The sequence below is a fragment of the Ascaphus truei genome, chromosome 2, assembly GCF_040206685.1.
Source record: "Ascaphus truei isolate aAscTru1 chromosome 2, aAscTru1.hap1, whole genome shotgun sequence".
In the NCBI taxonomy this organism is placed as follows: domain Eukaryota; kingdom Metazoa; phylum Chordata; class Amphibia; order Anura; family Ascaphidae; genus Ascaphus; species Ascaphus truei.
The window spans coordinates 293,813,725-293,837,408 of NC_134484.1; the positions used below are offsets into that span (position 1 = coordinate 293,813,725).

The following is a 23,684-nucleotide window of genomic DNA, read 5'->3' on the forward strand; positions in this document are numbered from 1 at the left end:
AAGATCAGTATATATTTGAGAGACTACCTCCGCCTGAAAAACAGTCCCTGTTTTTTGGACTAACCCCGTCTGGGAAAGAGCTCCGTAAAGAACTCCTGATTAAGGCCCAGCGCCTTAGAGAATTAAAACAGACTATGATTTCCTATGTTCCTGCCCCTGGCTCCCCTGTGACCTGGGAAGACGTAAATCCTGTGAAACTGGCGCAGAATCAAGATACCTTTCATGAATTATCCCTGTCTTTGGACCAGTACATAAGAGAGCAGGATTCTATCCTCGCCTGCGACGCTGTTTTGGGACTCCCTTGCGCTACCAGTCCTGTTGCTAAACCCCTGGACTTACCTCCTTCTCCTGGTAATTACCAAGCTGACTTTGTTCCTCTTAAAGCACCAACGCTAGATGAACCTAGGCAACTAGGAGGGGCCAGGCTTTCGTTTGGTGAGAGCCAGCGCAGACGACACGCAGGTCTATGCCTATACTGCGGGAACAATGGGCACCTACTGGCTACCTGCCCGCTGAGACCGGGAAAACTCCACAACCGAGTAAAAGTCGGGAGGATCACGCCGGGCACCGCATCCTCACCACCCGTGCAACCTTCCACTAGGATCAACCTCCCCATCACCATTTCCGGAGAGACCTTCCAAGTCACGACACAGGGCTTTCTGGACTCCGGGTCAGGGGGAAACTTTATTGACCAAGAATTCGCGGAGAGACACTGAATACCCTTGGTACTTAAGGATCGTCCCGTGGCTCTCGAAGCGATAGATGGCCGTCCGCTGCAACCCGCGTTCATCTCCCTTCAGAATGTACCCATCCAGATTTTGACTGGGGAGTCTCACTCCGAGACTATAGAATTGGACGCCATTCATGCCCACTCGGCAGACGTCATACTGGGGCTTCCGTAGCTGCGGACACACAACCCCCTAATCGACTGGATGGAGTCTTTGCCTATCCGCTGGAGCCCTCAATGTCAGTAGCATTGCTTACCCCCTTCAAAGACTTTGGCAGGAGTATCTGTACCTGATCCAGACAGAGTACAACTTCCAGTAGAATATGAGGACTTCCGGGATGTGTTTAACAAACAGCAAGCAGAGGAACTTCCACCGCATCGCCCGTATGACTGCTCCATCGATTTGTTGCCCAGTGCCATTCCGCCTAGAGGTTGCTCCTATCCACTGTCTCTGCCTGAGACTAAAGCTATGAAAGACTACATTCAGGAGAATCTTCAGAGGAGTTTTATTCGAAAATCTTCCTCACCTGCTGGCGCAGGCTTCTTTTTTGTAAAAAAGAAGGATGGCTCGCTCCGCCCTTGTATTGACTATCGCGGCCTCAACAAGATTACCGTAAAGAATCGTTATCCTCTCCCGTTAATCTCCGAACTGTTCGACAGGCTACAAGGCGCCAACATCTTTACCAAGTTGGATCTACGAGGGGCCTACAACTTGGTAAGGATTCGTCAGGGAGATGAGTGGAAGACGGCCTTCAATACTCGTGATGGGCACTACGAGTACCTAGTGATGCCGTTTGGTCTCTGCAATGCACCAGCTGTATTTCAAGACTTCGTTAATGAAATCTTCAGGGACCTGTTAGACCAACATGTAATCGTGTACCTGGATGACATTTTGATCTACTCCAAAGACATTCAGGAACATCCAGTACATGTTAAACAAGTTCTTCAAAGGCTACGGGAGAATAAGCTCTTTGCCAAACTGGAGAATTGCCACTTTCATCAGTCTTCAACCTCCTTCCTCGGTTACATTATTTCGGACAACGGACTCGCCATGGATCCCGACAAGGTCAAAGCAGTTACGGACTGGCCGTGTCCATTATCTCTTAAAGCCGTGCAAAGATTTCTTGAGTTCGCAAATTACGGTTTATTCAAAACTTCTCCTCTATAGTGGCACCCATTACGGCTTTAACCCAAAAAGGGGCGGATCCAACACACTGGTCTCCCGAAGCCTCCAGAGCGTTTGAAAGATTAAAGAAAGCTTTTTCTTCAGCTCCCATCTTGGTACACCCAGATCCAGGGTTACCTTTTACGCTGGAAGTGGACGCCTCCGACGTAGGAGTTGGGGCAATACTGTCTCAGAGGAAAAACCCACAGGCCCGTCTGCATCCTTGTGCATTTTTTTCTAAAAAAATTTCTTCTGTGGAGAGAAACTACGATGTAGGAAACCGCGAACTACTCACAATAAAGATGGCCATAGAAGAATGGCGACACCTTCTCGAGGGTACTGAGACACCAGTCACTATCCTGACTGACCACAAGAATTTACTCTACATTGAAGGTGCGCGTCGCTTGGGGTCACGACAGGCACGGTGGTCCCTATTTTTCATCCGTTTTAACTTTCTTATATCGTATATTCCTGGTTCCAAAAACGTAAAAGCCGATGCACTATCCAGACAATTCCTGGTCGAGGACAGAGCGCGGAGTGCCATCTACCCCCAAACATGAAACATCAATATCAGACAAATAGGAAGGGTCGGGTATGTCTGCAGCTCTAATTACGCTCCTGGCTGCACCTGTGTCTACCAGGAAAGGGGTGAGGTGACCTTCTATGGGTATTATAACCTGGGCTAGGGGACCTTCTCCTTCCCGGGCGGCTACGGCTAGAAGGGGGGTTGACACAGGCTTGCCGGATTCCTAGCGGGGCTGGTCCCCACCATGATTGGTGGGCTGAAGGGGCATTTGGCGGGGAGGTAATGGGTCATCATGGGGGTAGCGGTTGTCCCTGCTTTGGTTCCACTGGGAGTAAGGGGAGTTACTATTATTCCCGGTATTATATTGTATCCTGCGAGGACGCCTGGGTGCCGTGCAGTCCCTTTTGAAGTGGCCAGGTTGGCCGCAATTAAAACAAGTGGGAGGTGGTCGTGGCTCATACTGCACATGGTTGTAACCTTGGCCATAAGTGGGGGCAGAGACATTCTCCGCCAACATAATAGGGGTGGGTTTCTTCAGGGCCTGACTTGATTCAAGACCCTTCGCTACCAACAAAAGGGTATCAAGAGGGAGTATCCGGAATTCTGGTCGTGCCATAATTAAACCTTTCCGAATGGGTGCCTCGAGTCCGGCTACAAATGCAGCAGATAACATATTACTATGGGCTTTGTTGTAGGTGGTAAAACCTAAATCGGAAAAAACCTGGGACAATCTGATATGGAATTTCTCCACTGATACCCCTTTTTCCTGAGTCACATCCTGTATATTGGTGGCTTGGTTAGCCAGCTTTTCCCTGGCCCAGTCATGTAATTGGTCACAAAAGTCCACCCCGGAGGCATATGTATCATCACCTGTCACCATAGCGTCCGTCAGGCTTTTTTCCATTATGGGCCAGTATGTTTCCCCCGCCTTAATTTCGCATAAGCTAACCAAATCCCGTCGAGCTGCCGAGTACGTTTTTTGGATCTGGGCCACTCTACGATAAAAGGGCATAGGTTGTTTCTCTGGGTCTGGTAGGGTGGTTACTAGGGAGGAGGCTTGGGAGGGGGGGTGAAGGTGACATACATTATTGGGGCGCCTTCTACCTGCTTGGGCGTCTGCCCATATAACCTTGGGCCACGGTCGGGTACTGGGGGGGGGTCTGGGGTTAGCGTTCCAGGTCATGTTCGCCTCCTGTGCAGCGGCCTGTGACTCAACATCTGAGTCAAAACTATAGGGCGCACTGTAGTGGACACTGCTGCTGGGTCTGTGTGCTATTGTTGTGTCGGGGTAGACTTGAATCCCTCCCACTGGGGCAGTGGTTGTTTGGGGTGAAAGGGCTGGCATCAGGGGCATTAGGGGCGCAGTCGTAGTATTATAGGAACCGTCCGCCTGCAGCACAGGATATAGTTGTGCTACATGGGCAGTCAAGGTTGGTTTGTCATCCGTGGGCGGGGTAGTGGGTTGTATAGGCGGGGGCACTGTCGGGACTGGGAGCGAAGGTAACAAAGGAGTGGGTACAGGTGAATCAGTCTGCGCACCACAATTATAACAATCTTCCAGGCATTGGGGATTTCGGGTGTCACACCTTAAATATGTCCAGGCGGGTGGGTCAGCACCAGCATAGGGTGGGGGTTGGTCATTTTCTGGGGGGTTACTTGTACAGTCGCCGCAAGGGTGATAAAGAAATACAACATTCCCTCTCTTTTCTATCTCCTGCTCGGTCCATTTTTCTCTGTGGACAGCCTTGGCGACATTAAACCAGGCTTCCGCTGTCTTCAGCAGGTTATCATTATTCAAAATTCCTCTCTTTTCTTTCAATATTTTTCGCCACTCTTCTGACTGTAATCTACCTTTTGCTGTGCTAATTCCACATACTTTAAATAGTCTACTTGCTTTCTTAACATGCTCCTCTCCCTCTCTTTCGGCCACTAGGTGGAAGGCTAAGACTCCTTTCTCTGTCTTACTCGCCTGTGCTCCCATGGTTTACACTTTATGGGAACTTGAATTCAAGCTTCTTCACTTTCTTTTTTACTGGAAAAGTGTATGCTAACGCGTAAAAAACAGGAGTTCGGGCATCTTAACGTCTAGGGGTTGTCGCCCAAGTACCTGTGGGCTATATCCTTTCTCTTTTACTCTCAACAATCCCCACTCGTCCTCATGAATTCCCAACATTAATCCACAAACACATTTTGGACATAACATACCACTTGATTACGAGAGAGAGGAAAAGGTTGTTCAGGAATTAGTCGGCAGAGTACCGCGCTGTTACCAACCGTAACGCGCACCTCAACACTCCTCCCTCCGCAACGCGCACACCGCGCTGTCAATAACGGGAAAATCGTGTTCCTCTCTGTCCGACTTTCCCCTACTTCCCCATTCCCCTCCTTCCACCAAGTTTACAACGTACAATAACAAGACCCCTAGTCGGCCGGCAAAAATCCCACTCCACTTCGGGCTCCCACTTGTGGCACCGATTAACACGTATAAACATATACAGGGTGACAGATAGTCTAGGTAACAGGATCGAGTTTAAAACAGGCTTCGGGCAAGATATCTACCTGTCTTTAGGTGACCTTCGGAGAGCCGTATGAGACACAGAAATAGACCAACAGCGGAGACAGTGTGTATTGATAGATAATAAATGTTATCTTACCGTACTCCAGAGGTGATCAGTCTCCTGCCGCGTCCGTATTTGGTCCACCTCAGTCCCTCTGTTCACGGCTGTCTGTTGGTTCACAACCCGGAGCCCCACGTTGGGCGCCAGCTGAGTTGGATCAGACCAAACGTCTGCAGAGTATCTGTCCCCGTCCAAATTGGTTTCCTACGTAGGTAGTGCATGCACGAGAAAAATCACACTGACACTAAGTTCACAATGATAATGCTTCCTTTATTGTTACAGCCCACTGTTTCTTATATAGGGACTCAGGGGAGAGATTGTATGCAAAAAAAAGGAGCTGTCTTATCTAAGGGTCTAAGGGTTGTGTGCAAATGCACAGGTCAGTGTCTCATTGGTTCTTGTTAGGTCATGTCCTTGTATGGTCTTGTTATTGTAGTTTATGGTGTTGTTATTGCAGTTTAGTGGACACATCAGCTTTTGGGTGGAATTCTGGGTTGGGTGCCATCTTCCATACTTGATGGGAGGGGGAGCTGCGGTAGCCATTTTGAGTAAGGATCATAGGCATAGCAAGGTACACATTACAAATGAAGAAATAGGCATTTTATCCAATCCATCACACTTGTACATCGCAAGAGGAGAGAGGCCGACAACCCTCTGGAATAACTGCACTAGTTGCAGTCTGGCAAGTCCCTTACACAATAACAAACACTACTTCTAGCTGTAAGACAGGAAAAAAACTACCTGCAGCACCAATATTGCAATATCACTGTCTCCAATAAGGGAACCAGAGGCAAGTTAATAGAGACGTTTTTCTGATACAGGCAGTCCTCGGTTATCCGACACAATGCGTTACTCAAAATGGCGTTGGATAGCGAAACGTTGTAAAGCAAAACACACTTTCCCATAGGAACACTGTTTAAATGAAAGGTTCCGTTCCTGAAGGCATTTTTAACACTAAAATACACCAAATATTTTATGCAGGCAATAAGATATGCAGCACAAACATACATTATATACTGTATTATATATATATATATATATATATATATATACACTGGCGACACACTTTATTCGAGCTCGGCTAGTCCCACGAATACGGGTATACCCGGGTGTATTGAGGTTTGTGACTGTTTTCTGCCCGAGTGCATTGAGTTATTTTCCGGCAGGGATTGAAGCATTTTATTCCCGTTTGCTGCAATACTGCACAGTACATATATATATACTGCATTACAATTCATGAATTTATGCCATCTGGTAGACACGCGAAGCATTGCAGCCTATTAAATCCTAATCATTATCATTTAACAGATCAGCCGCCCATCAGCCAGGCATGAACCCAGGCTGGGAAGGCAAATGCAACGGGGCTTGTCAGAGGTGAGGAGCGGCGCATTCCAGGTATCTGCCAGGTACATACCGGGTATTTGCTCGAATAAAGTGTGTCGGTGCAGTATTGTGACAAACGGCTTACTCCGGGGCTCCGCCGTCTGTCCGGGACTGTTAGAACACGGTCTTTTAGGGTAGGTTAAATGATGAGACGTCACGTACTGTTCCTTTAAACAGGCTATGCCTGGTTTATTCAGTCCCAGGCACTGAGACTGCCACAGTTTAAACAGAAAACAAAGCCAAACAAAAAGCTGCTCGTCTGAGCGATAACTTAAACTTAGATGTCCCTGACTCAGAGTTGGAAGTGGCTTGTCCACTTCCACCAACAAAATAAGTACCTTTGCAGTCTTTAGACAAACTAACAGAATGAATGAAGCGATTTGGGAAAGAGGCTTTCTCACCCCTCTGCAGTTCAGCAGCCTTCCAGGCTCTTGGGCGGGGCCCAGAGGAAACAGGAAACAGGTCTTATATACCTGAACTCTAATCAGCATGACAGGTGACAGAAAACAGGCAGCAGACAAACTGTGGAATGGAGTGCCTGTACCACGAGGCTGCCCTGTTCAGCTTAGACAGGACAGAAACTGTTCAGTATCCTGGGAGCCCTGTATATGGAGTTTATTACCAACCCCTGGTTTCTGTCACATATCCTCCCCCCCAGCTCAGACCTCGAGGGGTGAGCGACCATGGATATTAGGGAGTGCATCCTTGACAACCCGTCGGCATTGCCATGTTTGTGCCCCGACCTGTGTTCCACAGAAAATTTAAAGGGCTGTAGGCTTAGGAACCACCTGGTCACCCTAGCGTTCTTCTCCCTATTTTGACACATCCAGGTAAGGGGTGCATGATCTGTGACCAATCGGAACTTTCTCCCCAACAGATAATACTTGAGTGTCTCTACAGCCCACTTTATTGCGAGACACTCTTTCTCGACTATGGAGTAATTTTTCTCCTGGGGATTTAGTTTCCTACTTAAATAAAGGATGGGGTGCTCCTCCCCTTGAGACTCCTGGGAGAGTACCGCCCCCAGCCCTACCTCAGATGCGTCGGTTTGGACTACGAACTCTTTGGAGAAGTCAGGTGTGACCAACACTGGTTGGGCACAGAGAGCTTCTTTCAGGCTTCTAAAGGCCTGTTCGGCTTCGGGGGACCACTTTACCATTAGAGGTCCTCTTGCTTTTGTGAGGTCGGTTAGTGGGGTTGCCTTAGTTGCAAAATTGGGAATAAACCTCCTATAGTAGCCAATTAACCCCAAAAAGGTCCTTACTTGTTTTTTTGTGACTGGCCTTGGCCAATTTTGTATCGCCTCTACTTTGAGTGTTTGTGGTTTGAGTAACCCTCTACCAATAGAATACCCCAGATACTTGGCCTCCTCCAGACCAATAGTGCATTTAGCGGGGTTAGCAGTTAGTCCAGCAGACCGAACTGCGTCGAGCACAGCTTGGACCTTTGGAAGGTGGGACTGCCAATCTTCACTATGGATTACCACATCATCCAGGTAGGCGGCAGCGTACCGAACATGTGGTTTTAAAATTTTATCCATCATTCTTTGGAATGTGGCGGGAGCTCCATGTAAGCCAAAAGGCAGCACCTTATATTGAAAGAGGCCGTCTGGGGTTGAGAAGGCTGTTTTTTCTTTTGCCCTTTCTGTGAGGGGAACCTGCCAGTACCCTTTTGTTAGGTCTAGGGTTGTGAGATATCGGGCTTTGCCCAGTCTCTCTACAAGTTCATCCACCCTGGGCATAGGATAAGTATCAAATTTTGACACCGCGTTTAGTTTCCGGTAGTCATTACAAAACCTTGTTGTACCGTCTGGCTTTGGGACTAAAACTATAGGGCTGTTCCACCCACTTTGGGATTCCTCAATTACGCCTAGTTTTAGCATTTTTTTAACCTCTAAACTTATAGCCTCTCTCTTGGCCTCTGGGATTCGGTACGGTTTAAGGTTAACTCGGACCCCCGGTTCAGAGACTATGTCATGTTTAATTACGTTAGTTTTACCTGGCTGTGTAGAGAAGATTTCTTTGTTCCTTCTCACTAAACTCTGGACCTCTCGTTTCTGATGCACGGACAGTGTTTCAGCTATGCTAACCTCTGGGTCAGTTTCTTGATTCTCTGACGGACCTGGGGGTACTAGGGTTAACAAGACCTCTCTATCTTTCCAGGGCTTGAGTAGGTTTATATGGTAAATTTGCTCAGGTTTCCTCCTACCTGGCTGCCTTACCCTATAATTTACTTCTCCCACTCTTTCCAAGACCTCATATGGCCCATGCCATTTAGCAAGGAATTTACTCTCCACGGTGGGAACCAGAACTAGTACCCTATCACCTGGAAAAAAAATTCTGACCCTAGCACCCTTATTATACGTATTCCTTTGTGCTTCTTGAGCTTTCTCCATGTGTTCCCTCACTATGGGTAGGACTGCAGCAATGCGGTCCTGCATTTGGGCAACATGCTCTATTACACTTCTGTAAGGGGTAACCTCGTGTTCCCAAGTTTCTTTGGCTATATCCAGTAAGCCCCTTGGATGTCGGCCATACAATAGTTCAAACGGGGAGAAGCCTGTGGATGACTGGGGAACTTCCCTAATGGCAAATAACAGGTATGGTAACAAACAGTCCCAGTTTTTCCCATCCTTATCGACCGCCCGGCGTAACATGCTCTTTAAGGTTTTATTGAACCTTTCCACTAAACCATCTGTTTGTGGATGATAGACTGAGGTTCTGAGATGCTTGATTTTTAGGAGTTTACATAGCTCTTTTGTTACTTGGGACATAAATGGTGTTCCCTGGTCAGATAAGATCTCTTTAGGAATTCCGACCCGGGAAAACAGAAGTACTAACTCTTTTGCTATGTTTTTAGCAGAGGTGCTACGTAGGGGAACTGCCTCCGGATATCGGGTAGCATAATCTAATATTACCAATATATGCTGATGTCCCCTAGCAGACTTTATTAGGGGTCCTACTAGATCCATAGCAATCCGGTCAAATGGTACCTCTATTATGGGAAGGGGTACCAATGGGCTGCGGTATGCTTTGAACGGGGCGGTGATCTGACATTCTGGGCATGAGGAACAATAGTTTGTAATTTCTGCCAGAACCCCAGGCCAATAAAAGCTTCGGAGAACCTTTTCTTTTGTCTTTTCCACCCCTAGGTGTCCCCCCAATGGATGACTATGTGCGAGGTGTAATACTACGTTACGGAATGTCCGTGGTACCAACAATTGTTTAGTTGTAATTGATTTTCTTTTATCAACCCGATATACTAGGTCGTTCTCTACCTCGAAGTAGGGGTAAGCAAGTGACCTATCTGGTTGGCCATGAGTACTATTCTGGTCCCGTATATTTCCCCTTGCTACCGCTAATGTGGGGTCCTCCCACTGGGCCTTCTTAAAACTCCCAGGACTGACCTCTAGGTCAGCGAGGGTCTTATCCTGTACTGGGGTGGTAAGTGCCTGATCAACATCTTGATTTGGGGTATTCCCTACCAAAGTAGTGATGGGGAAGGGAATTTCACAGCACTCCTCCTTTTCCCCTTTCTTATTTGGGCCCTCGTCAACCTCCATTTCTGAAAAAGGGAAAGGATTTGTTTCTTCTAACACTTCGTTATGGTCTGCTATTGAACTCTGGGCGCTATTCTGAGCTGGGGACCACATTTTTAGAAAATGGGGAAAGTCGGTCCCTATTAACACATCATGTGCCAGTTTGGGTACAACACCCACCTTGAAATCTAAAGAACCAAATTCTGTTTCAAAAAAAACATCAACAGTGGAATATTCATGATTATCCCCATGTATACAACAAATTGCCACTCTTTGTGAACTGTTTACCTGTTTCTTCTTAATGGGCAATAGGTATTCGGACACTAGTGTGACCATACTCCCAGAGTCAAGAAGTGCCCGAACCCTCTTACCATTAACCTTTACAAATGCCCACAGATGGTTATTCAAGGGGTCCTCTGGGCTAGGGCCCATACATTGGGACAACAGCGAATAAGGTTCCACGCTGTTGCATTGCATGGGCTCCTCATTTAGTGGGCAGATTTTTGCTGTGTGGCCCCTCTCATGACAATTTACACATTTAGGTACATAGTCTGTGTCCCACTTAGAGCCTTTTCCCGGCTCCCCATGTTGGCTATTGCCCTTAGTGTGCGAACCACTGTTGCTGGTGCTGCGTGAAGGTGGTCGCCGCTCTTCAGCTCCCCTTAACCCCGGTACCCTTTTACCGTCTCTGGAAGAGTCCTGGAACCTCGGGTAGTGGGGTTGCTCCACGACTGTGGGTTGCGGGTGCTCTCCTGCTGCATTGTACCTTTCTACGAGGGCCACAAGCTCATCCGCATTGTGGGGGTCACTCCGACTGACCCAATGGCGTAAGGCAGAGGGAAGTTTCCTCAAGAACTGGTCCATGACCAACCGTTCCACGATGTGGCTTGCTGAGTTGATCTCGGGTTGTAGCCACTTCCGGGCGAGGTGGATGAGGTCATACATCTGGCTTCGGGTGGCTTTATCCATCGTGAAGGACCATGCGTGAAACCTTTGGGCGCGAACAGCCGTGGTTACGCCGAGGCGGGCGAGGATCTCGAACTTCAATTTGGCATAGACGTTAGCTTCGGCTGGCTCTAGATCAAAGTAAGCCTTCTGGGGTTCGCCGCTTAGGAAGGGTGCGATTAGACCAGCCCACTCAGCTTCTGGCCATCCCTCTCTCTGTGCCGTGCGTTCAAACGTGAGAAGATAGGCTTCCACATCATCCGAGGGTCCCATCTTCTGAAGGTAGTGGCTTGCCCTGGTCATTTTCGGAACTGGGGCTGCCGCTGCCAGTGGAAGGTTACTGATAGTCTCCCTCAGGATCTCGAGTTCCTGCTGTAAGCCCTGAGCGAACCGCAGTTGCTCCTCTTTCAGCAAGCGGTTTGTCTCTTGCTGGTTTGCATTCGCCTGTTGCAGGGCTTCATTCGCGTCTCTCTGGACAGCGACATTGCGTACCAGCGCACTCACCACGTCTTCCATCTTGTTTGGAGAGAGAGAAAAAAAAAACCTTTTTTTTTTTTTTTTTTTCTTTAAAGTTCTTTAACCCCCAGACCTTTTAGTGTTCTGCCCGCATTCTCCACCATATGTGACAAACGGCTTACTCCGGGGCTCCGCCGTCTGTCCGGGACTGTTAGAACACGGTCTTTTAGGGTAGGTTAAATGATGAGACGTCACGTACTGTTCCTTTAAACAGGCTATGCCTGGTTTATTCAGTCCCAGGCACTGAGACTGCCACAGTTTAAACAGAAAACAAAGCCAAACAAAAAGCTGCTCGTCTGAGCGATAACTTAAACTTAGATGTCCCTGACTCAGAGTTGGAAGTGGCTTGTCCACTTCCACCAACAAAATAAGTACCTTTGCAGTCTTTAGACAAACTAACAGAATGAATGAAGCGATTTGGGAAAGAGGCTTTCTCACCCCTCTGCAGTTCAGCAGCCTTCCAGGCTCTTGGGCGGGGCCCAGAGGAAACAGGAAACAGGTCTTATATACCTGAACTCTAATCAGCATGACAGGTGACAGAAAACAGGCAGCAGACAAACTGTGGAATGGAGTGCCTGTACCACGAGGCTGCCCTGTTCAGCTTAGACAGGACAGAAACTGTTCAGTATCCTGGGAGCCCTGTATATGGAGTTTATTACCAACCCCTGGTTTCTGTCACAATATATATATATATATATATATATATATAACATAATATATAATAAAATATAAAAATATAATATATTATATAGTATAATATAATATTATATAATATATATTATATACACATAAACAACTTTTCAAAGCGTCGTAAGAGCGTTGGATAAGCCGTTTTGGCGTTGTAAAAATGAACATAGGTATTCATTGCATAGCGTTGGATAAGCCATTCGTTGTAAAACGAAGCATTGTAAAACGAGGACTGCCTGTACATTGTTATACTGCTGTCCTTAAGTAGGGAAACCAAGCCGCATCTAATAAGCCAAGCAACCGCGTGTTACTATACAAGATGTTACATATGATTACCCTATAGCAGTATACAAATAGTCCTCTTGCTCCAATATAGCCAGTTGAATACACATTGTATATAACCAGGCAGCAATTGTTATAGCCCGTGGGATTTGGGAATTACCTCTTTTATTTTATTGTTGATATGATAATAATTCAAATAACTTTATTAGTATATCTCCAGACCATCTGCTTTGGGGTTTCTTCTTACGACTTTACCATTTTTTTTTTTTTACAACAATTCGTAATACATATAGACACACATGCGTATGGATTTGAGCGCATGTAATTTGGGTACTTTCTTACTTTCTGTCTCCCTCTGGACGCAGTGGACTCTAAACGCTGTTCTCAAATCCCATGCCCCTAGTGCACCATCCACACTCACCCCTCACATACTGTATAAATAAGAAGTGCTGATATCCCCCTTTGTTCTTGTTTCCTTTCTGAAGTGCATAACGTTTGTTTATTTAAAGTGCTGTTAGATCTATTTATTTTGTGAAGTGCCACTGTGAAATAGGTTACGATCATGTCAATGCATAAAATACAACAAAGAACATGGATTTACGCATACCATGTGTATTTCAAGTCATTAGTAATTTAACCTTGTTTTTTTTTTAACAACTTTAAAACCTAATAAATAAAATAAACTTTTTGGTTACAAATGGAAAATATCTATATTTTTCACATAACCATAACACCTAACAATTTAATCTTAAAAACAACAAAAGACTTTGAGCAAGGTGCAAACACATGGGAAGGCTATAAGGTTGCATTTACATTTGGTAGCAAAGGAATGGCAAGAAATTGACTGCTGCATTATTGGCACATAATCTTCATTTGTCACACAAACGCCATGTATTCTGTAAATTTGAAAGAATGACAACATACAATTACATAAAGCATTACTTATTTTGGACTACTATTTAGATTTATTCCTAACAGATTAAATTCAGATCTTCAAAGACATTTATTTTGGTCACAGTTTCTAAATTTTTGTAAATTACTTAAGGAATGTGTTTTTATTATTTATTTGCTACTTCATTAACATTTAATGTCGCTTTCTCAAAATATGACTATCTTCTAACCAATAGAAAATCAATGTATATAGTCACAAGGATCCAAATACATGCTGCTCCATTTAAAATTTGCTGGAAGGAAAAAACTGAAAAGTGACAATTGTATGTCAATTTAACTATAATACAAAAAGTATCATATCAAATATTCAATTCCATTTCTCTTCAAACGTGGTATTCCAGTTTTCAATTTCATGACTTGGCTATGTTTTTTTCAAGATTTAGAAGAAAATTCAAATAGTATGAAGTTATTTCCTACTAAAATATTCACAATAAAACGTTAATGACAGAATTTGCTTCCTCAATTTAGCTTTTCGGAATGTCATTTTCAGCTAATATATACAATCTGCCTTAATTCAATGTACCAAATTCCATACTTTATAGGGTATGTAAAGAAGTCTGTACAAAAAGTCTGTTCGTTCTAACAAACATATCACAATCAGTGAAACATTCTTATAAAAGTCAAATAAATGTTTTATCCTTTTTACAGTTTTCTGGGGGTGATTATGTGATAAATCCAATTTGCCTGGCATAAAACAATAGACGTTGAAGAACAAACAAAAAACAAAGCTCTTGGAAGCATTTAAAAGGAAACACATTTCAGGCTTTTGGCAATGTAGATGATATATTGTCCAGAAAGGTTCACAACAGCATTCAGAAATACTCATTGACAAGCCATAATTTTTTTTCACAGCACTCCATAATATCCTTTAAATACATGAGATGAAAGGTAGTACCATGGGTGATATCTAATTTATGTGTGGCTTTCGTTTTGGTTTTTCTTCGTAAGACTCGCCATACTCATTCACTCTAGTCTTATCCACAGGATACAGCCTAATAAAAACAAAAATTAGAAAAAAAACATTTCAAAACAAAAAAGTAGTAACTTGTAGACCGCATAAAAAAAATAAAAAATATGTACAGAGGCATACAAATTGTTGAATGTTAGATTCGTTTTTCTAAAGGTCTACAATGAAGTGTCCACATAAATAGAAAATTAATTGGATAATGAAATCTGATTTTTTTTAAACAAGGTGAAATAGTTGTATATTTTAGTGTGACAGGGTGAATAAACGTCACCAGCCCTATGCCTGGCAGGCCTATGTTTAGGTCTGCAGTGCAGCAGTGACCGGGTTAACATTCAGCTGGGAAGGTCTTGTCAATTAGTTTGGTCCCAGCTGCCTCATCAAAGAGCTTTATAAACCCCAGGCTGCACACACATGCAGTCTGTCTGATCCAGTGAGAGATACTGAAATACTGAGGGAGAACTACTGCTAAGGTCTGTCTTCACTATGCTATTTTGATGTAATGTTACACTGGAATCTGAACAGCCCTTGTTGGGAAAAGGGCCAAGCCCCGCTCAGGACTTCTTTTCTGTTTGTTCTATATGCTGAAAAGAAGCTGTTTTATTTTTGTGTGTGCCATATTTTTAAGGCTCAATAAATACGCTTTTCCAAGAAAACCACGTGTGGTTGCATGTACCCTGCAACAGTAGTCATTATAAACTGGATACAAGTTAAATAAAAATGCAATTTTTATATATTTGTGTTGGGGAGGGTTAGAACTAATTTAACTTCAATAATGCACAAGTACTGTATGCACAACACAAAATTATAAATAAAAATACATACCATCTTTGATAGAGATAAATTAAAAATACCACATCGTCTCTAAAGCATGCCAGTCTGTGTGATGTTGGCATGGTTATGATGAAAGCGAAGATATCATCAATAAATGTATTAAATGCCTGTTGGGAAAAATGAAATTAAGTATATTACATAGTAATAGAAACAACTCATAAGCATTATAGAACACTTTTGTTAAAGCTGAAAATGAGATTAAAGTGGAACAGATATTTGCAGTCCTAACAGCTGAACACGAAGCAATAGATTGTAAAGCATTTAAATATCTAATTCACTGTAAAAGAATGTAACCAGGCCTAAAGAAAATATTTGGCTACTTTTGTATCTTTGGAAGTCAAGCATGATTTTGTTTCTCCAGGGCCTCTGAATGGGGGTGGGGAGGTGTTTGTCATCAAGTGCTTCCTCCAAGCTTATCCCATCCTGTCTTTACAAGAGCCCAACCAATAAATTCACCCCCCAAATATCAGCTACCAATGTTTTCAGCCCAACATAAAACATTTATTTTGAAATACTTTTACATGTTACTGTAACACATCCTCAAAAGAACAGCTCATTTAAGGAAATCAACATGCACAGTTTATATAGGTGCCAGCATACACATTTGTGGGGTAAAGCTTAAAACAGAGAACAGAGTAGTAAATAGAAAAAGTATGTTTGTTAGGTAGCACTCCACAAATAACTAAATGTATCAATATAAACTGTAGATAAATTGGTGCACAGAGGTAGGGGGGACCTCTGACCCCCGAATGAAATAAATATATATATATATATATATATATATATATATATATATATATATAAAACATAATACTGAGTTAAGTTATGGTGAGTGAAAAAAGTGACAAAAACCCTCCACAGGAAAGCAAATATGCAAATATAGCTGTATGCTCATCTGCATGTCTTAGGCAGGTCTGCAACCCCGCCTTTCCCCATTATCACCCAGCATACAGCACTTCCACTGCAGCAAGGGATTCTGGGAAATGACATGCAAATGAGCACACAGTGTCACTCTCCCTCTCCCTGACACTCTCCCTCTCCCTGACACTCTCCCTCTCCCTGACACTCTCCCTCTCCTTGACACTCTCCCTCTCCCTGACACTCTCCCTCTCCCTGACACTCTCCCTCTCCTTGACACTCTCCCTCTCCTTGACTCCCTCTCCCTGACTCCCTCTCCCTATCCCTGACTCTCTCCCTCTCCCTGACTCTCTCTCTCTCCCTGACTCTCTCTCTCTCCCTGACTCTCTCTCTCTCTCTCCCTGACCCTCTCCCTCTCCCTGACTCTCTCCCTCTCCCTGACCCTCTCCCCCCCTCTCCCAGACTCTCTCCCTCTCCCAGACTCTCTCCCTCTCCCAGACTCTCTCCCTCTCCCAGACTCTCTCCCTCTCCCAGACTCTCTCCCTCTGTCTGACTCTCTCCCTCTGTCTGACTCTCTCCCTCTGTCTGACTCTCTCCCTCTGTCTGACTCTCTCCCTCTGTCTGACTCTCCCTCCCTCTGTCTGACTCCCCCTCCCTCTGTCTGACTCTCCCTCCCTCTGTCTGACTCTCCCTCCCTCTGTCTGACTCTCCCTCCCTCTGTCTGACTCTCCCTCCCTCTGTCTGACTCTCCCTCCCTCTGTCTGACTCTCCCTCCCTCTGTCTGACTCTCCCTCCCTCTGTCTGACTCTCCCTGACTCTGACTCTCCCTGACTCTGACTCTCCCTGACTCTGACTCTCCTTGACTTTGCCTGACTCTCCCTGACTTTGCCTGACTCTCCCTGACTTTGCCTGACTCTGACTCTCCCTGACTCTGACTCTCCCTGACTCTGACTCTCCCTGACTCTCTCTGTCCCCCTCTCCCTCTCCGTCCCCCTCTCCCTCTCTGTCCCCCTCTCTCTTTCAGACACAAACACACTCTCTCAGACACTCTCTCTCTATCTCAGACACTCTCTCTCTCTCTCTCAGACACTCTCTCTCTCTCTCAGACACTCTCTCTCTCTCTCAGACACTCTCTCTCTCTCTGACACTCTCTCTCTCTCTGAGACACTCTCTCTCTCTCTCTCAGACACTCTCTCTCTCAGACTCTCTCTCTCTCAGACACTCTCTCTCTCAGACTCTCTCTCTCTCTCAGACACTCTCTCTCTCTCTCAGACACTCTCTCTCTCTCTCTCTCAGACACTCACTCTCTCTCAGACACTCACTCTCTCTCTCAGACACACACACACACACACACACACACACAGTCAGACACACACACAGTCAGACACACACAGACACACACACACACACACACACACACACACACACACACACACACACACACTCAGACACTCAGACACACACACACACACACACACACACACACACACACACACACACACACACACACACACACACACACACTCAGACACACTCAGACACACAAACACACACACTCAGAAACACACACACAGACACACACACACACTCAGACACAGACACACGCAGACACAGACACACTCAGACACAGACACACTCAGATACACACTCACACAGACACACACTCACACAGACACAAACTCACAAAGACACACGCTCACAAAGACACACACTCACAGACAGACACACACACACACTCAGATATGCACACTCACACAGACACTCTCTCTCTGACACTCATGCTCTCTCTCAGACACTCACACACTCTCTCTCTCAGACACTCACACACTCTCTCTCTCTCGGACACACTCTCTCTCTCTCGGACACACACTCTCTCTCTCGGACACACACTCTCTCTCTCGGACACACTCTCTCTCTCTCGGACACACTCTCTCTCTCTCGGACACACTCTCTCTCTCTCGGACACACTCTCTCTCTCTCGGACACACTCTCTCTCTCTCGGACACACTCTCTCTCTCTCGGACACACACTCTCTCTCTCTCGGACACACACTCTCTCTCTCGGAAACACTCTCTCTCTCTCGGACACACTCTCTCTCTCTCGGACACACTCTCTCTCTCTCGGACACACTCTCTATCTCTCGGACACACTCTCTCTCTCTCGGACACACTCTCTATCTCTCGGACACACTCGCTATCTCTCGGACACACTCTCTCTCTCTCGGACACACTCTCTCTCTCTCGGACACACTCTCTCTCTCTCGGACACACTCTCTCTCTCTCTCTCTCTCGGACACACACTCTCTCTCTCGGACACACTCTCTCTCTCGGACACACTCTCTCTCTCTCGGACACACTCTCTCTCTCTCGGACACACTCTCTCTCTCTCGGACACACTCTCTCTCTCTCGGACACACTCTCTCTCTCTCGGACACACTCTCTCTCTCTCGGACACACTCTCTCTCTCTCGGACACACTCTCTCTCTCTCGGACACACTCTCTCTCTCGGACACACTCTCTCTCTCTCGGACACACTCTCTCTCTCTCGGACACACTCTCTCTCTCTCGGACACACTCTCTCTCTCTCGGACACACTCTCTCTCTCTCGGACACACTCTCTCTCTCTCTCTCTCTCTCTCGGACACACTCTCTCTCTCTCTCTCTCGGACACACTCTCTCTTTCTCGGACACACTCTCTCTCTCTCGGACACACTCTCTCTCTCTCGGACACACTCTCTCTCTCTCGGACACACTCTCTATCTCTCGGACACACTCTCTCTCTCTCGGACACACTCTCTCTCTCTCGGACACACTCTCTCTCTCTCGGACACACTCTCTCTCTCTCGGACACACACTCTCTCTCTCTCGGACACACTCTCTCTCTCTCGGACACACTCTCTCTCTCTCGGACACACTCTCTCTCTCTCGGACACACTCTCTCTCTCTCGGACACACTCTCTCTCTCTCGGACACACTCTCTCTCTCTCGGACACACTCTCTCTCTTTCTCTCTCAGACACACTCTCTCTCTTTCTCTCTCAGACACACACTCTCTCTCAGACACACACTCTCTCTCTCTCAGACTCTCTCTCTCTCTCTCTCTCAGACACACACACACTCTCTCTCTCTGACACACACTCTCTCTCTCTCTCAGACACACTCTCTCTCTTTCTCAGACACTCTCTCTCAGACACACACACTCTCTCTCTCTCTGACTCTCCCTCTCTCAGAAACACTCTCTCTCTCTCAGACTCTCTCTCTCTCTCTCAGACACACACTCTCTCTCTCTCTCAGACACACTCAATCTCTCTCTCTCAGACACACACTCTCTCTCTCTCAGATACACTCTCTCTCTCTCTCAGATACACTCTCTCTCTCTGATACACTCTCTCTCTCTGATACACTCTCTCTCTCTCCCAGACACACACACTCTCTCTCTCTCTCTCTCTCTCTGACACTCTCTCTCTCTCTTTCTCTCAGACACACATTCTCTCTCTCAGACACACACTCTCTCAGACACACTCTCTCTCTCTTTCTCAGACACTCTCTCTCAGACACACACACTCTCTCTCTCTCTCTCAGACTCTCTCTCTCTCTCAGAAACACTCTCTTTCTCTCTCAGAAACACTCTCTCTCTCTCTCTGACACTCTCTCTCCCTCTGACACACACACACACTCTCTCTCTCAGACACACACACACTCTCTCTCAGACACACCCTCTCTCTCAGACACACTCTCTCTCTCTCTGACACACTCTCTCTCAGACACTCTCTCTCTCTCTCAGACACACTCTCTCTCTCTCAGACACACACTCTCTCTCTCTCAGACACACTCTCTCTCTCTCAGACACAGTCTCTATCTCTCTCTCTCAGACACACTCTCTCTCTCTCTCTCAGACACTCTCTCTCTCAGACACACACTCTCTCTCTCAGACACACTCTCTCAGACACTCTCTCTCTTTCTCAGACACACTCTCTCAGACACACTCTCTCTCTCTCAGACACACTCTCTCTCTCAGACACACTCTCTCTCTCTCAGACACACTCTCTCACTCTCAGACACACTCTCTCACTCTCAGACACACACTCTCTCTCTCAGACACACTCTCTCTCTCAGACACACACTCTCTCTCTCTCTCTCTCTCTCTCAGACACACACTCTCTCTCTCTCTCAGACACACACTCTCTCTCTCTCAGACACACACTCTCTCTCTCTCAGACACACACTCTCTCTCTCTCAGACACACACTCTCTCTCTCTCTGACAAGCACTCTCTCTCTCTCAGACACACTCTCTCTCAGACACACTCTCTCTCAGACACACTCTCTCTCAGACACACTCTCTCTCTCGCTCTCTCAGACACTCTCTTTCTCAGACACACTCTCTCAGACACACACTCTCTCTCTGTCCGACACACACTCTCTCTCTCTCTCTCTCTCTCTCTCTCAGACACACACACACACACACACACACACACACACACACACACACACACACACACACACACACACTCTCTCAGACACACTCTCTCTCTCTCTCAGACACACTCTCTCTCTCAGACACACTCTCTCTCTCAGACACACTCTCTCACTCTCAGACACACTCTCTCACTCTCAGACACACACTCTCTCTCTCAGACACACTCTCTCTCAGACACACACTCTCTCTCTCTCTCTCTCTCTCTCAGACACACACTCTCTCTCTCTCTCAGACACACACACTCTCTCTCTCAGACACACACTCTCTCTCTCTCTCTGACAAGCACTCTCTCTCTCTGACACACTCTCTCTCTCAGACACACTCTCTCTCTCAGACACACACTCTCTCTGACACACTCTCTCTCAGACACACTCTCTCTCTCAGACACACTCTCTCTCTCAGACACACTCTCTCTCTCAGACACTCTCTCTCTCTCAGACACACTCTCTCTCAGACACACTCTCTCTCTCTCAGACACACTCTCTCTCTCTCAGACACACTCTCTCTCTCTCTCTCTCTCTCTCAGACACACTCTCTCTCTCTCAGACACACTCTCTCTCTCTCAGACACACTCTCTCTCTCAGACACACTCTCTCTCTCAGACACACTCTCTCTCAGACACACTCTCTCTCTCAGACACACTCTCTCTCTGACACACACTCTCTCTCTCAGACACACTCTCTCTCTCTGACACACTCTCTCTCTCTCAGACACACTCTCTCTCTCTCAGACACACTCTCTCTCTCAAACTCTCTCTCTCAGACACACTCTCTCTCTCAGACACTCTCTCTCTCAGACACTCTCTCTCTCAGACACTCTCTCTCTCTCTCTCCCTCTCAGACACTCTCTCTCTCTCTCTGACACTCTCTCTCTCTCTCTCAGACACACTCTCTCTCTCTCTCAGACACACTCTCTCTCTCAGACACACTCTCTCTCTCTCTCAGACACACTCTCTCTCTCTCAGACACACTCCTTCTCTCTCTCAGACACACTCTCTCTCTCAGACACTCTCTCTCTCTCAGACACACTCTCTCTCTCTCAGACACACTCTCTCTCTCAGACACTCTCTCTCTCTCAGACACACTCTCTCTCTCTCTGACACACTCTCTCTCTCTCTGACACACTCTCTCTCTCTGACACTCTCTCTCTCTCAGACACACTCTCTCTCTCTCTCTCAGACACACTCTCTCTCTCTCTCAGACACACTCTCTCTCTCTCTCAGACACACTCTCTCTCTCTCTCTCTCTCTCTGACACTCTCTCTCTCTCTCTGACACTCACTCTCTCTCTCTCTCTCAGACACACTCTCTCTCTCTGACACTCTCTCTCAGACACACTCTCTCTCTCTTAGACACACTCTCTCTCTCTCTCAGACACTCTCTCTCTCTCAGACACACTCTCTCTCTCTCTCAGACACACTCTCTCTCTCTCAGACACACACTCTCTCTCTCTCTCACAGACACACTCTCTCTCTCAGACACTCTCTCTCTCTCGCTCTCAGACACAATCTCTCTCAGACACACACTCTCTCAGACACACTCTCTCTCAGACTCTCTCTCTCTCAGACTCTCTCTCAGACACACAGCAGGGGGGGAATCAGAACGGGGGGATAGGAACGGACGGGGGATCGGAGCAGGGGGGGAAATCGGAGCAGGAGGGCAAGGTGGAAGCAAGGCAGGCATGGAACAGTACTCACCTGACTTGCTCCATGCAGCAGGAAGAGGCGGGCCTCACTATGCTAGCTCGTATAGAGCTTGCTGCGGGCCCCAAAAAAATTCTGGCAGCGTGCCAACACGCGCCAGCCAATCAGGAGAGGGGGGAGGTTTTTTTTCCTTTGCAGAAAGCGTGCGTTGTCTGGCACATTGCGAACTAAATATTGGCTGGGCCGCAAATATGTTCGTTGTGGGCCGCATGTCAGGCGGCGAGTTCGGTATGCTTGATGTACAGTATGATCTTCCACATTTTCTCTTTTCTATCCCTTTAAAATCTGCTAAAGTGTTACAAACAGATACCACACTGGGCTTTTCGTTTAGGAAGTACAGTACTGTATGAAGAGTAGATGGGGGTTATCCTGCACCATAGATGCCTTGTTCTGTGTTCTCCTTATACTATTCCAGTGTTGACCACCATTAGTACAAGGATGTTGGGCTTGATTGGCTCATTTACTCTGACGTAGCAAATCTACAGTACACAAATTATTAAGGGGAGCAACAATAAAAATAGTGGTTTAGTTGCTTCAACCCACTAATTAAATGTAGTTTCCTCCTCATTATAAAATAGAGGAATTAGACTGCTCTCTTTGATAATTACGTCCTATGTAAATAGTTCCTCCTCATTAAACAGATCCTTAAATGTTTAGGAATGCTTCGCTTACTTACCATACATAGTGTGTGTGTGAGTGTGAGGGAGGTGGGGGTGGGGGCGAGATGGCCGATGGTTGGGTTTCACCAGAATAGCAAAATATAATTGTTACCTAAGCGAAAAAAAAAATTAAAACACTGCTGTAACGGAGCGCAAACATTTGGAGCTGTGCCCCCTGTCTGCTCCTACTCCCACCCCTCTTAACGTGACCCCGTTGACATGGAGAATGACGTGTGACATCACACTGCATTTGACGCCGTGTTGCCATGGAGATACGTCACAGCAACTCTTCTGAATCCTGGTGAGTTGCACAGGCCTCACGCCATCATCCGACATTTAATTTAAATGCCTCAGGGAAGAGCGCGGGGCCACTGCAACCGCCCGCCCCCAGCCCAAAAAAATCCAGCGCACCCCACTTTGTGCACCGCTGCTATGATTTCTGTTCTGAGCTCACCCAGACTTCGCATGTACTTTACCTAACTCCTTTTGAAAACTCATCATAGGCTACTATAAATTCAATCAAGTAGTCAGCTGTCTGGTCTACACATAATAATGTAATGAGGCTTTAAAACCATGTCTAACCTGCTTTGTTCCAGATCTGACTAGTAAGCTTCAAACAGGAGACCTCAGAACCCCCCCTAACTCAGTCAGGTAGGGAACGCCTGCACTTGTGTGTATTTGCTGACAGTAATGCTTGAATCTTCTCTTGGGATTGTTAATCACTTCTATTCACAAATACTGCTAAGGCTGCGGACATGGTGCCGCTGAGCGCACTATGCGCGTTCAATGTAATGAAAGAAAATGAGGACGGCCATGCTTGCACGCCGCTCACAAAAGCTCAGCACTTGGAGACA

General features: G+C 46.4%; 1 protein-coding gene and 1 long non-coding RNA gene across 4 annotated transcripts in view; both read right to left on the reverse strand.

Annotated features, from left to right (window-relative positions):
- Positions 1-6,223, reverse strand: part of LOC142487292 (uncharacterized) — a 45,118-nt gene extending 38,895 nt beyond the window's left edge. The window contains exon 1 of the long non-coding RNA XR_012799188.1: positions 5,073-6,223. This is a non-coding gene — a long non-coding RNA (uncharacterized LOC142487292). The remainder of the gene's footprint in view (positions 1-5,072) is intronic.
- A 6,390-nt stretch (positions 6,224-12,613) lies between these two features.
- Positions 12,614-23,684, reverse strand: part of CLPTM1L (CLPTM1 like) — a 383,886-nt gene continuing 372,815 nt past the window's right edge. For 2 of the 3 annotated variants that reach the window (XM_075586345.1, XM_075586348.1), the window contains 2 exons: positions 15,128-15,243; positions 12,614-14,330 (listed from right to left, as the gene is read on the reverse strand). In XM_075586345.1, the coding sequence (XP_075442460.1) occupies positions 14,246-14,330; positions 15,128-15,243 (201 nt within the window). In that variant the 3' untranslated portion in view covers positions 12,614-14,245. The remainder of the gene's footprint in view (positions 14,331-15,127; positions 15,244-23,684) is intronic. The other variant, XM_075586346.1, reaches the window with a different exon arrangement.